This window comes from Daldinia caldariorum (genome assembly GCF_022478825.1).
Source record: "Daldinia caldariorum strain CBS 122874 unplaced genomic scaffold F4812scaffold_20, whole genome shotgun sequence".
In the NCBI taxonomy this organism is placed as follows: domain Eukaryota; kingdom Fungi; phylum Ascomycota; class Sordariomycetes; order Xylariales; family Hypoxylaceae; genus Daldinia; species Daldinia caldariorum.
The window spans coordinates 384,077-398,557 of record NW_025953056.1 but is presented as its reverse complement, the minus strand read 5'-3'; the positions used below and the strand labels follow the sequence as shown (position 1 = coordinate 398,557).

At 47.8% G+C, this 14,481-nt stretch overlaps 3 protein-coding genes across 3 annotated transcripts in view; 1 reads left to right on the top strand and 2 right to left on the bottom strand.

Moving 5' to 3' along the window:
• Positions 1–1,008: 1,008 nt before the first annotated feature.
• Positions 1,009–4,628, bottom strand: F4812DRAFT_452992 (uncharacterized protein; the record flags this gene model as incomplete). The annotated part of the gene is made up of 3 exons (XM_047936422.1): positions 1,009–2,922; positions 2,991–3,584; positions 3,642–4,628. 3 exons carry the CDS (start codon positions 4,626–4,628, stop codon positions 1,009–1,011), a joined length of 3,495 nt encoding a protein of 1,164 aa, XP_047786715.1.
• Positions 4,629–10,696: 6,068 nt separating this feature from the next.
• Positions 10,697–12,254, bottom strand: F4812DRAFT_452991 (GPI-anchored wall transfer protein 1; the record flags this gene model as incomplete). Its single annotated transcript, XM_047936421.1, has 2 exons — positions 10,697–12,082; positions 12,147–12,254. 2 exons carry the CDS (start codon positions 12,252–12,254, stop codon positions 10,697–10,699), a joined length of 1,494 nt encoding a protein of 497 aa, XP_047786714.1.
• Positions 12,255–12,650: 396 nt separating this feature from the next.
• The window catches only part of F4812DRAFT_443279 (uncharacterized protein), a 2,663-nt gene continuing 832 nt past the window's right edge, over positions 12,651–14,481 (top strand). The window contains exon 1 of the mRNA XM_047935388.1: positions 12,651–14,402. Coding sequence (XP_047786713.1) covers positions 13,340–14,402 — 1,063 coding nt within the window. The 5' untranslated portion in view covers positions 12,651–13,339. The remainder of the gene's footprint in view (positions 14,403–14,481) is intronic.

Genomic DNA, 14,481 nt, shown 5'->3' with positions numbered 1-14,481 from the left:
CACCTGCAGTTTTCCAGGTAGAAATATTAAAAAGCCCCCTTAGAAGGGCCGAGAACATAGCATCAAAAAGCTTTTCAAACCGAGTGTCTCAAGCCGAACAGGAGAAAATGCACATCTAACATCCGAGGGATGCCGGGACACTGACCGGACAGCTATATTACAATTACAACAGTTTTTACTAGGTATTCATCCGTAGTGCTCAGCAGCTTCTTTATTCGCCTTTAATCACAATGGCCACTCCCTTTATTACATTTATCTCGCGCTCACATATCACTCTCCTCTACGACATACAGTCTCGTCACGTCACTTCACTTCACTTCGACCAGGCACATCAATCATCCCTAGACAGGAACCGTCTGATTCAGATGCTAATAGATGAAAAAGATACTCTGCAGCTTTACTGCCACGAGTATACGAACGACTGCGAAGAAGCTCGCTCAAACATAAAAACCGGGAAAGCCTCCCATCTACATACAATAAGGTACGCACGCCGTCCAACTCCCAGCCCCATGAATATGATTTGTGTGCTTTGCTTGCTTGCGTGCTTGCTTGCTCTTGCCCAGTAGAGAGGAGTGGAAATGTGTGATATAGTAAGGCTTGAGGTTATGAAATCCTCAGGCATCAAGTTCCTCACGGCGTCGTATGTCTTCCAAATTGGTGAGGCTGGCTATCAACTACACCTGACGCGGGGCCGTTCTCTTGCTCCCCTCTCCGTCTTTCCTAGTGTTCCGCGATTCGTCTCATGTCTCGACGGGTAGAATATTAGATTATTTTCCGAAAGCTTTGCATCTCTCGTATTACAAAGTAGGTAAACGTAGGATATAGGCGTGGGCGAAAAAACAAGGTATCATCAGCATTCCAAAAATTTTAGAAGCAATTTGGATGTCGTCTGTGCCCACCGGTGCACTTTCAAAAAGTTTGTCTGTTCAAGTCGACAATAGGCTTCTCTTAGTATGACTAGCCGTAACCTTTTGAAAAAAAAAGAAAAAAAAAAGCCCCAAAATCTCTTTAAGATTCGCCTCCTCGTGCTCGGCCCCGCCTTCTGAAGAAGTCCATCACTCTCTTTGCCGCACCGCTGCTACCGGCGTGGTCGTGAGGTCTTCCGTACTCCTCACCGTCGTAGGCGTCCACAAATCTCCTGTTCTTCTGAAGGACGCCGCCTCTTCCACTTCCACGGCCGCTCTGGCGTGCGTTGTAGGGGTCCGAGTCGTAGCCGACCTGGTAAGGAGAAGTGTTTTGGGGTTTTCGCTGTGGATTCTCAATTGATGATTCGGATTCTGAGTTTAGAACAGCACCCTGCTGTAGATAAGAAGGAATTGCCGTGGGCCTTGTATTAGATGGGACCCGTGATTGAGAAGGGGTGGAATTCTGATCTCCTCGAACCGACTCTGTCCTCGGCGAGTGCAGAGATTCGTACGTCCCATCTCCATATCGTTGTCCAGTGCTGGTGTAGCTGTGCTGCGATTCAACGTACTGGTTGTACTCATTAACCTCAGGAGGTTCTTGAATAGGTAGATCTTGCTGAGAGTCCTCGAGAGGTGGCGTTGCAGGTTCCTTGCTCAGACCTATCGCCCTCATGAAAGAGAAACGGTGATTTTGAGGTTTCTCGAGTGAAGCTTGAGACCCGGCGATGCTACCGCTTCGCTTCCTACCAAGTCCTAGAGAGAAGGACCTCCTAGAAGCACGGGATTCCATAGAAGTCCTCGAGTCACCAGGCACAACATTCGACATACTGACCGGGGGATATTTTCTGGACGACTTGTCTCCCTGATCAGGGCGCTGCTTCTTGCGGCTTCCAAAGATCGATCCACTGCGACCGAAGATCTTACCTCCGATTTCGCCGATAGTGTTAGATCTGCGGTGGCCTTTAGCTTCGCCCTGCTGCTGTTGCTGCTGTCCTTGAGTAAAGCCCGAAACCTGGGCGAATTTCGAAGGCACGCTGATGCTGGGTCGACCGAAATCCATATCGGGCGACTCTTGAGGGATCGGGTTCGAGATAACGTAGTTCTTCGAACCTTTAGGTTGTTGGATGCTTCCATGAGCGTTAGTACCGGCAACGGCTGGGGGTAATGGTTGACCGTACGATCCTCGTGTAGATGAAGCTAACCTAGAAGCTGTCGATTGCATCGAGCCTCCAGTAGTAGGCCTCGTAGCCGACGTGCCGGCAACCGCATTGCTCACATAAGCATTATCGGACGCTGTACGGGGTATATTCGATCTAGGGGGTGGTGCGTCTCGTCGATGCGTGCTCGGTTGCTTTCGAGGGTCTCGAGACGGGGTGGCATAGTCGTCCTTTGAGACCGGCGGATCTCTCGGGAGGGGTTTCTCGGCGGTCGAAGAATGTACCTCAACCGGGCCTTGGCTAGAAGACCGGGCCCGAGTCTTTCCGCGCGGCGACGAATGGACGTCTGACGGTTCACCTCTCTGTGTCTGAGTTACAGGAGCAACATACTCCACCTGCACGGTCCGTCGTTTATTATCCTTCTGCTTGCCATACGTTGGCTCTTCTGCGTCAGCTTTGCCCTGCTTCCGCGCCGGATCGCTTGGAGCTGCGTTAGACTGCTTCGTCTTCGACGCTTCTCTAACGGACGCGCTCCTTGCCAAATTCCCAACATCCGCATCCTCCTCACTCGGCACTGTCGTATTCTGTATCTCGTTGCTTGTAGTCGTGCTACTAGTGATGAATTCAACAACATGCGCATATTCGCTCAGCCAACTATGCCGAGCCACCTCAAATAGGTCCGCGCGTTTTCGCGGGCTGGGAACAAGTATCCGGCGCAACAAGTCTCGCGCGTGAGGAGTAACATATTCCGGGAAGGTAAGCGGAGTATTCACGATATACTTATAGAGAAGATTAATGTTGTCGCCCTCGGGGTTGGCGGGATCATCATCAAACGGTAGATATCCTGCAAGCATAGCATACTATAAAAAACATGGTAAGCAAATCTAAAGACGGGTAAAGTCATATACGAAGCCGTCTTCTAACTTACCAAGATAACTCCGCAGCTCCATACGTCGACTTTCCGACCTGTATAGAGCGAGTCGCTAACAACTAATTCGGGTGCTGCATAACACGGACTTCCACAACTTGTTTGCATCAGATCACCTCTGCGCATCCCGTTCGGTTTGGTCTTATCTAGACCGATGCGCTTAACAAAATCACGGTCAGATAGATTCAACTCTTCCTCTTCCGTCAGTTCGTCATTTGGGTCGAACGTGTTGGCAAACCCAAAATCGGTGATGATAATATTCCGGTTACGGTCGAGAAGCAAATTCTCGAGCTTCAGATCTCGATGAACAATTCCTTTCTTGTGAAGATACCCCACTCCCGAGATAAGTTGGGCGAAGAGTCTTCGGGCAGGGCCATCCTTCAAAAATCGGTGGTTGAGAATATAGTCGAAAAGTTCGCCGCCAGAAGCGTACTCAAGAACTATTCCGATATGACGTTCCGTCTCGGACATCTCATGTAGCCTAACAATATTAGGATGTGAGATCCCACGTAAAATGGCCACTTCTCTGTAGATCTTGGCTAATCGGGACGGATTGTTTCCCACACTATCTCGTCGGATGAGCTTAATTGCGACCTAAAGATGGCTGTTAGTGCATGCGACAAAGGAAAAAAAATTAGAGTCTAAGCTTACTTGGACACCTCCGTCTTGCTTCCAGCCTAATTTGACTTTGCCAAATTCACCCTCTCCGATTACATTTCCTAGATAATAATCTCCAAACTTGGATCCCTTTTCGCGCTTAGAATGATCGTGGCGACTTCGACCCCCGCGGCGTGTTTCTTCGGGTAAGTCGTTCGCAGGAATAATAGCTTGGCTATCATCATCGGTAACTCGACGTGCGGAGTGGGCTTGTGCCTCATTCAGGCGCTCTTGTTCCCTCTCAATATCATCCTCAGGTTGAGATACGATGACGCGATTAAGTACTTCGCTTGCTTCCCGAGACGGCTGTTTCGCTGAAGCATTCGTGGCGGATCTGACAGGCATCGTAGTTGTCACAGTCTGTCTGTGATCTCTATTACTACTTGGCCTCTGAACAGGTTCCTGGGCGAGATGTTGAGATGCCGGTCTTCTACTTCGGGAGCTCGGGTCGTCGTATGTTGCTCGTGCCGGGTCCGCCTGTCCATTTGCACCTGACCTACTGCTGCCATCTCCCGTTCGCCTCGGAGAGTTCGCAGCCCGCTCCTCAGCACGGGCGGCTCTTCGGGGGTTTGCTACGCCAGATGATGTTTGTTGCGTAGAAGATGTTCGCGGGGGAGCGACCGGAGGTTCATTTCTTCGCCTGTTCGAAGATGACCGTTCATATTCGGCTGGACTGCCTGCTACGGGCACCGGCGAAGCTAACGCCGTTCTGGACGTCATCGAAGATGATTGTGCTTGTTGGTCTGGATAGGTCGGTATTGGGCTGGTCGCGCTCGCGCCGTTTCCGCTCGGTCGTCTGGACGGGAGTTTCGAAGATGAAGGGGGAGAATTCGCGTTCTCGCGGCTAGCATATCGATCGTCACGGCTAGGAGACTGGCCCGGAGTATATTGGTGGTTGGAAGAGCCGGCAGCTGGCGAAGGCGTATTAAGAGTAGAGATGGCGGCTGGCTGATGAGCTGACTGCAATGCAGCAGAAGACATCTTCTACGCGACAACGCGTAGGTTAGCCGTCAGCTGTCAGCTGCTAGGGTTGCAGTTTGTGGATGAAGAATGCCTAAAACAAAGAATTGAAAAATGATTAAACTTCAGTCCTCTTTTATTTCGGATGGATTCAATTTGTCGGTGAAGGTGAAGGTATCGCCGATAAGGGAGGGGGGTAAGAAAGAAAAAAAAAAAAAAGAGGCTATGGGGAAATACAGAAAACACCTGCACGCGCTTGGAAATTTGAAGGGAGGGAAAAAAAAAATCCAAAGGGCCTGCTGGTTCGTTTGATCCTCCAATAAGCCAGTTCAGATTGACATTGTGCGTTGCAGTGAGGTGCAGTGAGGTGCTATTTCATTTGAATAACGTTCCGCGTGGATAAAGCAGCTGATCGGCGATATGGGATTTTCCTTACCAGTTTCTTATCAAACGAGCAGGTCAGGTATACCGCTGTAGCTCTGTATTGCTGTCAGGATAGCAGGCCGGCGTTATGTTAGGGGTGCCACGATCTGGGTATGTCGTAAGGTAAAACCAGTTCTCAGCTGAGATATAGCTTTGTGAGCCTTGTCAATGCAACTACTATCCGTTCGAATGGCCAGGTGGTAGGTTATTGTGGTGGTGGTGGTGTTGGTGGTAGTAATTCTTTTGTTCTGTCCTTGCACCGACGAAATTAAAAAAAAAGGGGGGGGGCTTAGATGCACATGCAGATGCAGGTTGCAGCTCTGAACACCAGTAATCTTCTTCAACTTCTTTCTTTCTCCAAGCCTTGTCTGCAGTGATATTTCTCCCTTTTTCTTTGGAGTAATTTGACGCTCACTATTAAGGGAGAAGAAAAACAACTGCGGAAATACCACTACTCTGCCGACGCGAAAACCAAAGCAGTCTGGTATGTTGCTATTTACTTAACCACGAGAGGGTAAATAAATAAATAAAAAGAAGGTTAATTGACGCTACCCTTCGGCAGAGTCCACCCGCAAGGAAAATTCAATTTCAAAGCCTGGTTATTGTTATTGGGTAGTCGCGAGTGAATAAACAGCTGGACTAGCTAAGAACGGAATCCGACGATGTTGAGGCTGTAACTAAAAACGAAAGTATGGGACGATTTCGCCTTTGGTGTGTAGTTGGGAGAGATGGTCGACAATTCGACAACTCGACAACAGTAGGTTTCAATTAAGTTGAGGATGATTGTTGTAATCCACAAAAAGGTAGGTTATTAGACGAGGCTAAGCCTACCGTGCTTGGTCTTCCTGCGCCGGTCCCTAGGTCTGGTCGTCAATTGAGTTTGTAGGACTTGTTGGCTAATGCACCGTCTAACGGGAATCGGCGGACGCGTGCGATTAGGGGAGGGGGGGGAAGTGGGAGCTTAATGATCGGAGGAATAAGACAAAATTAGGATGATAGAAAAAGGAAAAGGGTAATGTTCAGACAAAAATAATGATTTTTTTTTGGAAAGTGGAGGGGGGTGGGTTAAGGGAAAAATAAAGATAAAGGTAGAGAGAGTAGAGGCAAGTTTAACGATAGTGTAGATTAGAGAGCTTGAGGTGCGCTATTCAATAGCACCGTCTCCCAATTTGTTTATTTGCCTTCAGTTGGAATCGCGCGATGAATTCGAAAAGCCTCACCTGGATAAAGGCAGGCCAGATGGACGACGTGATGGGCGACCGTGAAAGGGAGGTAAAGCAAATTCAGACCACGACTTGAACCAAACCATAACTTTTCAAAGAGAGTCGAGCATCAAATTGGGGATTTGCTAGGGACTTTGGCTAGGGACTTGGTTAGGGACCTGCTAGGGATTGCGAGTAGGGATGTCCTTGACAACCTTTGGAAGGGAAATTAGAAGATGGTCGGATGGAGACGCCCAGCAAGGGGGTGGTTCCTGTCACACTGGACTTACCTACCTAATCATAGTATCTTCAGGTACTGCATACCTGGGTACATATATGATAATACATATGATAGCACTGCGTGGTACCGCATGATACCGCATGGTACCGGAAGGTACCGCATAAAACCAACTGCTGCGCTAACCGGTTCTAATAAGCTCTAACTAGGGGGGTCGCGTTCTGTTTTTGGGCGTGTTTCTGCCCCAGCCAAGGAAACAACCCGCTCTATTAGGATGGTAGGCTAGTCCGATATTGGCGCTAAGTGGGCGAGTTAGCAATGCGATACGGGAACTTGGTGCTACAAACCTTTAAGGGTGCTAACCCCATCAGGCAGCGAACACGACAGGATAGGCAACCGCATGTGCACCTGGGAAGTCTCTGATGCTTGAATGTAATGATGGGTAATTCACTATTTTTCATGCAGGTACAATATGGTTTTTAGGTAGGTACATAAGTCAAGGTTATCTTATCATGTAGCAAGCCATTAGCTACGGCTACATTCACCGAAAGACTGGACGAGCAGCCAGTAATTTTTAAAAGACATTATTTAATATACTAAGTATTCCCTTTAACCAAGTGTAATGTATGACGCCGGTAGTCATTCGACATCAAGAGATCAGATAAAGATCAAGTAAGTCTTTTGTTATTATTACCGTTTGACATTAATGAACCATTCAACTAATGGCTAAACATATTTCCATCTTTTTCAATGCTATAACACGTATAATGATCAATCAATGATCAAATCATCTTCTCAAGTTCCGATCTGTACTAGGGGTACCTAGGTAAGTTTAAGCTGTATCTTATTTCTATGTGGTTGGGATTGGTGAGCATGAACATCTTATGAACTTGCCTATCATCACTACAGCAAGTGCAGGAGGAATGCAGAAGGGCCTGTTCCTCTGACGTCTATTGGACATATAAGAATCGAGACAAGACATCTAAACACGATCTGACCGAGATCTGACATGAGAACAAACGTCGAATAATAAGATATCCTCTAGCAGGCAAACTTGAAGGTGAGAAGGATAAAAGATATAAATAAGATATCTAGCAAGGTAGTCCTAGGCGATGTGTCCGGTATCACTAATTAAAAAAAAAAAATTAAATAAATAAAATAAAATCTTCAACGATACATATGGATGACCACAAATCTCTACCTAGGTATTATGGGGAAGCAAGGAATAAGTAACAGCAGGTAACCTTAAACCCATTGCCAACATCACGAGCATCTCGGCTTCCATCATAGTGCAACCAACATACGAATCATGCAAGTCATTACCTAGGTAGTTCCGCTTCCGCCAGAAGTAAAAAGATGGCTTCGTCTCGGAACACCTGTGTTAGGTATTTATCGATTCTACCTACCTACCTACTTACAAGAATTTACGCCTCATCCTACCAAGGTAGTACCTATCAACACCCGCTCTCTTAGCGATGAGACAACCCCGTCGCGTGGCGCTTTTTCGAGTCGCAAATCTAACAAGCTGATAGCCAGTCCAACGTCATCCGAGTCCTGGCTAACTAAGACAAGGCCGATCATTTTTACGGGCTAGAAACGCGACGGACAATCTGAAACGACAGGGATGCCGGGGTTAGAATAAGAAGACAGACGGCTTTATTTTATTTTTATTTTGTTCTTATTTTTCTCTCCTACCCAAAGCCACGTCCAAAACCATGATATGGTGCCTATGGATTCGACATCGATAGATATAGACAACAGTAAGGTAACGTTCAAACTCATCATATATCATGGGGTACAAAATATAGCTTTCCGTCAGCTGAGGTCTAAGGTTCTCTCATCTTCTTTGTCCTTTACCTTAGGTTACAAGTACGTTTAACCGGCGGAGGCTAGGATCTCGTACCATGTCAATTGTATCTTGACCTTGACCGTTGTATTTGATAATGGTCCTAATTTCGGGCAGTATCAAGCATTATGCATGACGAGAATCTTTTCTGCTTTATATACTACGTGTACTCTTTGTAGTTTGGTCATGTATTCCGTAGTGTATTGACAACATCCATTTATTAGAGTACCTAGTAGTATGTAGGAAATTTCTGCGACGCGGTCGCGATATCAATGGCCAGCTTCGATTCGAACAGCTCATTGTTTGTTACGGTCGTGAACGCTGCGGCCACACAGCAAACGGAGACTTTTTCGACAGAAAATCCTCCACTCTGGAGCCGACAAGAGGCACCTCTTTTAACCTTAGCCCCTAGGTACATAGTAGTAAGGCTGAGATTTTTAATCCAATAAAGCTGAATACTACCTATGTAGAAGACACAACATCTTATGACAAAGTTCCTTAAGCGACGTTAGCGGGAAACTAGTTCGGCATATCATCAAATAGCCATCTTTTCGAATCCCCTTCATCAACCACCCACCCCACGTAGACATGGAAATACACAGGTTCTTTATTTCCCAGCTTCTCAGCTACGGTAGATGATGGGGCTCCACTCCGATTGACAGGCTGAGAAGATCAGATCTTCTTGCATTAACATCGGAGATGACCTTTCATGGGTGGGAGGCAGGGGCCAGAGGAATAATTGAGAGTCTATTAACTTTCAAATCATGGTTGACCAGGCGGTTAGCCGACAAGTTGCTCGGTTGGTCCGGCTCTCTCAAAAGAGCTCGGACTTCTTTCGTAACAATACAATAACTACATTTCTTACCCTTTCGAAAGATCGTCGTCATCGACCCAGACTCATTCGACTTTCTCCACCGTCGTTCAAATATACGGGGAGCAGTTAAAGTCAAAACCCACTGCGAGTGTTTACCGAGGCTGTCGTCTAACGCGTGAAACATTTCAGGAACACAAAGCCTTAGTTCTTCGTACAGAGAACAAAGCAGATGATCCGACCTCGAGCACGTACCTGGAAGTTGAAAACTTGTCTTTTTTTTTCCCTTCCCTCGGATCGAACTGGTGTAAAAAAGAAACCAATCCCTATTAATTACAAAAATCAGCCAATGAAAAAGAGGATGTAAGAAAAAAAATCACATTCATGCAAACGTCGATCTTTTTAGCATTACCTACGGGTAGTTAAGTCTCAAGTGAACTTCAATATCTACTACTTCCCTTGTACGTGCATATTCCGGGAAATTCAACCGAACCGATACGGCACGGACCCGGAATTGAGGTTTCGGGTTCGAACGAAGCTGTTTAAGAGCATGTTATCTTACGAACCCAGCACGTAATATAAAAAAATTTCAGGAACCCGTTTCTTAAGAATCCTTAATTAGCGGAAACAATTCATAAACATAAATTGAGGTGGGAAATGTCGAGCCTTACCTTAGGTGCCTAACTAATCTGGTTGGGCTACACGATCATCCGGGGACGTGGATCATACACAGATTGATATCATCGTCACTGCACCAAGACGTGACGATCACCCGTGATCCGATCTTGTCTTTGCCTCTTGCTAATTGCCGCCAATTAGGCAATCAATGTGTAGCAGAACCAGCGGGGACTAATGCAGATGATTCGCCGGTGGAAACAGCTTGCGAGGACCACGCTGTCATCTTGCGATACCACCTGCATCATGTACCCGAAGCTATTAGGTTAATGACATTAGCTAGGTATCCTCACGGTGATTTGGTAAATCACGCAGATTTATCACTTGCGAATCCTTACGAAAGGGAGTTGAATAGTAATGGAGGCAGGACTACGAGTAAGTATTCAGGAACGTATTCTCTACGATAATTAACATAACGAGAGAGATGCGCCAGCGAAACGACTTGTTGTTATTATTATTACTTCCTGACACAATAAATCAGCTTATTCAGCCCACGAACCTTTTGGTAGAAGTTGAGGTACCACAACAACAGGCGGTATATTGACATTCTTTACTTCCGAGCCTTTAAGCTTTAAAGGCTCTCGTGGGATTATTTAGGTATTCATGTGAGGATGAACATCAGAGGGGGAGAGCTGTGTGACGAACTCGATACCCCTTTTAAAGGAAAGCAAAATAAACCCCTTGGTAATAGACACCTGACTCAAACCGACTTGTCTCTTTATTCTTTTCTTCATAGCCCTAGAATTGTCTTACATTAGATCCTTTATATATACTCGAGGTGAATGCCTAGGTACTACCGTGTCATAAAGGCCAAGGCAAATTAATTGTATGCGAACTTGACATCATTCATTATATTTGAAAGTATCCGTTCGCCATGTGAATATACTACGGTGCTCATAGCTTAATGGAGATATTCCAAGCGTCAAGCGCAACTGCAACTGTCGTCAGGACCGCTGCATACCCTACTAATATACCCATAGTGACACTCGGCCCAACGTCCAAAGTAGGCACTGTCATATTAACCAATCCTGTTAGTAGATTCGCGACCAAGAAGATTGCCAACCCATTCCTATTATACGCTCGTAGCACCCTACTCGTAGCTGTCTCGTATGCCTCCTTCTCCGTCTTGGCGTCAGTGGCATTGTAGAATGACGGGAAGAAAACGCTTTCTATAGCGCAGCACGCTAATAGCTGAGACGAATTAAACGCTGTGATCCATAAGATATAGGGTAGATTAGCTAATCGTCGAGACACATCCAATCCCGCGCCATAGTTGAAACTCGTTGTGAAGAAATACAAGACGGTCCAGATAGACGTCCACGCGGCCATAGTCAGGAGGAGCGTAGTTCGTTGGGTGCTGTTACTCGTTCCGCTGCATGGGACGATACTCCTCGGCAGGACATACATGCCGGTAGCTTGACCGGCCAAAAAGATTGCAAGATACCCGAAGAAACTACATATACCTTCTTTATTCATGGAGATTATATCTGTCCGCGGTGCGATAAGGACGAACGCTTTTAGATTGGTGGTCTCTAGCACGGCCTGATAGATGACCCCGAGTAAGATAGCGAGGGCCGAATAGGACGGGATTATCGTTAATGCCGACTGGAAAAGGGCAACAAACGGAGGGAGAAAGCCTAGGGTGAAGAAGAAGTTCCAATGTACACCATATTCGGTCACATGTTCAGCGTAGTCGAGGCCCTTGACGCTTATGAGACGAATGACGCCGAGAAATAGGAGAGGAAAGGAATGTCTCATGGCGTATCGAAGCCTCTGGAGCAAAGGCGTTGCCTTACCCTCGGCTCTCTCTTTGAGGACCGGGCGCGCGGCAACAATGCCCGCCGAGAAGACAAAGGAGCCTACACCAACATCCATTAACGAGGTACCCCACGTCTCGACCTTTGCGAATCTTCGAGGAAATATCCTGAAATCTACCGCTAGAATAGCTAGGCAGGTAATGATCATCATAGATCCACGGTAGGTAGTTAAGAACGGTTTGACGGAGAGGGCGCTTAATGCACCCTGCGATTTCTGCGTTTGCGCATTCGGAGGTAGTTTAGGCTTCTTTTTCGACACGGCGGGATTCGGGGGCAGCGCGTAAACGAATATCGCGGGGACAAGGAGCAAACCGGATAGGAGCAACGGTTTATCCGCGTAGAGCGTTATGGCCAGCAGTATAGCCACTACGTTCAGGAGGAAATCGACTACGAAGCTCAAAGGCTTGTAGGGCTTAAAGAAAGACTGGCGAGACTGTAGGATGGACCACAAGACAAAGGCGATCTAATTAGAAAGCTCAGGTTAGCTAGAAGCTCTCTAAGAACCAATTCCTTAGTCGCATACGTACAGGTGCTATCATAGTTACGTAGTTTATCTCAGTAACTGAGCCGCCCGATAGGCCGGACACGAAGTCCTCCTTCATCTGCTTATAGCTGGTCGCATTTTTAGAGGTCATATTGTCCGTTCTCGCGCGGATGACGATAAGAAATAAAATGCAATAAAATGATTGTGTAGCGCTACCGAGGGTCGAATGGCATTGTGGCGATATTAAAAGGGGCTGTGGCCTTTTGAACAGATTTCAGCTTGAAATCGTTGTGTTGTTCTTTTCTTGTAGGATAGCTTCAAAGTTGACAGTTGGGAAATGGGAAATGGATAAATTTAGTTGTACGATACAGTGGGTCACTACCCGCGGTTTGCATTATGAGATCACAGCTCTAGAGCTACTTGAAACTTTTGAATTATGTAATCAGAGAATAAGTCAGGTACCAATACCTAATAATTAGGTATTAAAGAAACGAGGTGTATATATGCATATACACAAGGTACCTAAGTACATTTATCCCTTTCAACACCAAACGTCAAGAGACCCAACACTGAAGATAGCAAAACCTACTTGTCATGCGAACTGTGGCAACATAGATCTCTTTGTCGTGAGGCTCAGTCTAAGAATAAAATAAAACTCCCGAACTCCTTGAGTCCTTCTCCCCCACACCGGGCTGTTATATCCGGGTTCTTCAACGCGAAACTCGCTCAAGCAAAAACGACAACAGGGCCTCCGGCCAATTCCTTTATTCTTTTTATGTGTCATGCCCGTATTTATGGCTCACTTGCCTAGGTACTCAGCCGGACTTCTGTTTCTTTCTTTCTTTCTTTCTTTGCCACAAAGTTGGAATCTCCTTCGGGAGTCGAATTGTTCTATAACACGGCGCAACGCAACAATTACTATATGCTGTAGCTTCTTCCTTTGATTCTTGCGTTTGCCCCCCTTCACCACCACCCCCTCCCATATCATGCAGAAAGAAAAAGCCCACAAAAAGAGGGCTTTGTCCTTTATCTACCTAGGTATCTATTCATAGAAATATATATCTTAAATTTCGATCCTTGAGATGGACCAGGGGGAGAGAGAGAGAAAGTCCCATCATGTCCTTATTATATTACTCGTAGATTTCGATTTTCCCTGATATTGAGTAACTCTTCCAAAGACACACCCTAGCTTAGCGAGCTATTACTACCTGAACTTGATCCAGCGTTCGGTACCCAATGACAAGCGATGTGAATATCTCGAGGCGCCCCGGTCTCGAGCCTATATGGACTCCTAGCTACCACTACGTTAGCGACATGCCTAAGACGATCGTTCGGCCAACTCCCATCAGCGCGGGCTTGTCTCCGTCGCCGATATCCCCCAAGGCCTTCCCAAGCTTACCCAGTCCCAACCCAGTCCATCCCGCCTCGTATGACGGATCGATGAGAAGGCAAGATCGGGCGCTAGTCAACAGCCTCGACCAGAGAGCAGTGCCGTCCCTAAACTCGGCGCTTCTGACCCCTGTCGAGGAGTATTCCCCCTCGCCTTTAGTCGCACGGCTCGAAAAGATCAGCATCCTCCCGCCGATGAGCATCGCGAATAACCCATTAGCACCAGCTCCGCCAGAAGCGCCGCTTCGGCGAAGAAGTCTGATGTCTCTGGACGGGCCAGCATCGATGCGGGCACAGCACCAGGTTAGAAATCACAGCTACTCCAGCATGGAATACCTCACGTCCCCGAATTCCCCGCGATGGGACGCCACAATGCGACTCCGAAACCAACTTCGGAACTGGGGCCATGTCTACTTGGGTAACTCCAAGATGGCCGATGCCTTCATAATCGCAAGGTCTCTGCGCCAACACAACTGCCACTCCCCAACGAGCCCACCATTCGCAAAGTTGCCACCACTACCACCACCAACAGCAGCAGCAGCAGGAGGAGGCGCACCACCAAACAAACGCCTCACGGTTCGCGCCATAATCCGTCCCCAGTCCCAAGACAGGCCGGCGTTCCTAATCCAGCGGAACTTCGACATCGAGGAGCTGCGGGCCACGATCCCGGACCCGCCGCCCGCGCACGCCCCAGCAATGAAAGGCGTCTCGGACGGCCCGCGCTCCCCCGCGGGATTCATGTCTCGGAAGAACGGCGTCCCCGCCTCGACCGCACCACCACCCTCGTTGTTGTTGTTGTCGTTGTCGTCGTCGCAGTCGCGGCCCAGACGATCGAGCGTAGCAGGACGCTCGGACGCGAGCGCGCTGGACCTCGAGAGCTTGATCCGGGACGGGAAGGCTATTCCCATGCGTAAGTAGATGGGGGGGGGGGGGGGCGGGGGGGGGGGGGGGGGGGGGGGGGGGGGGGGGGGGGGGGGGGGGGGGGGTGT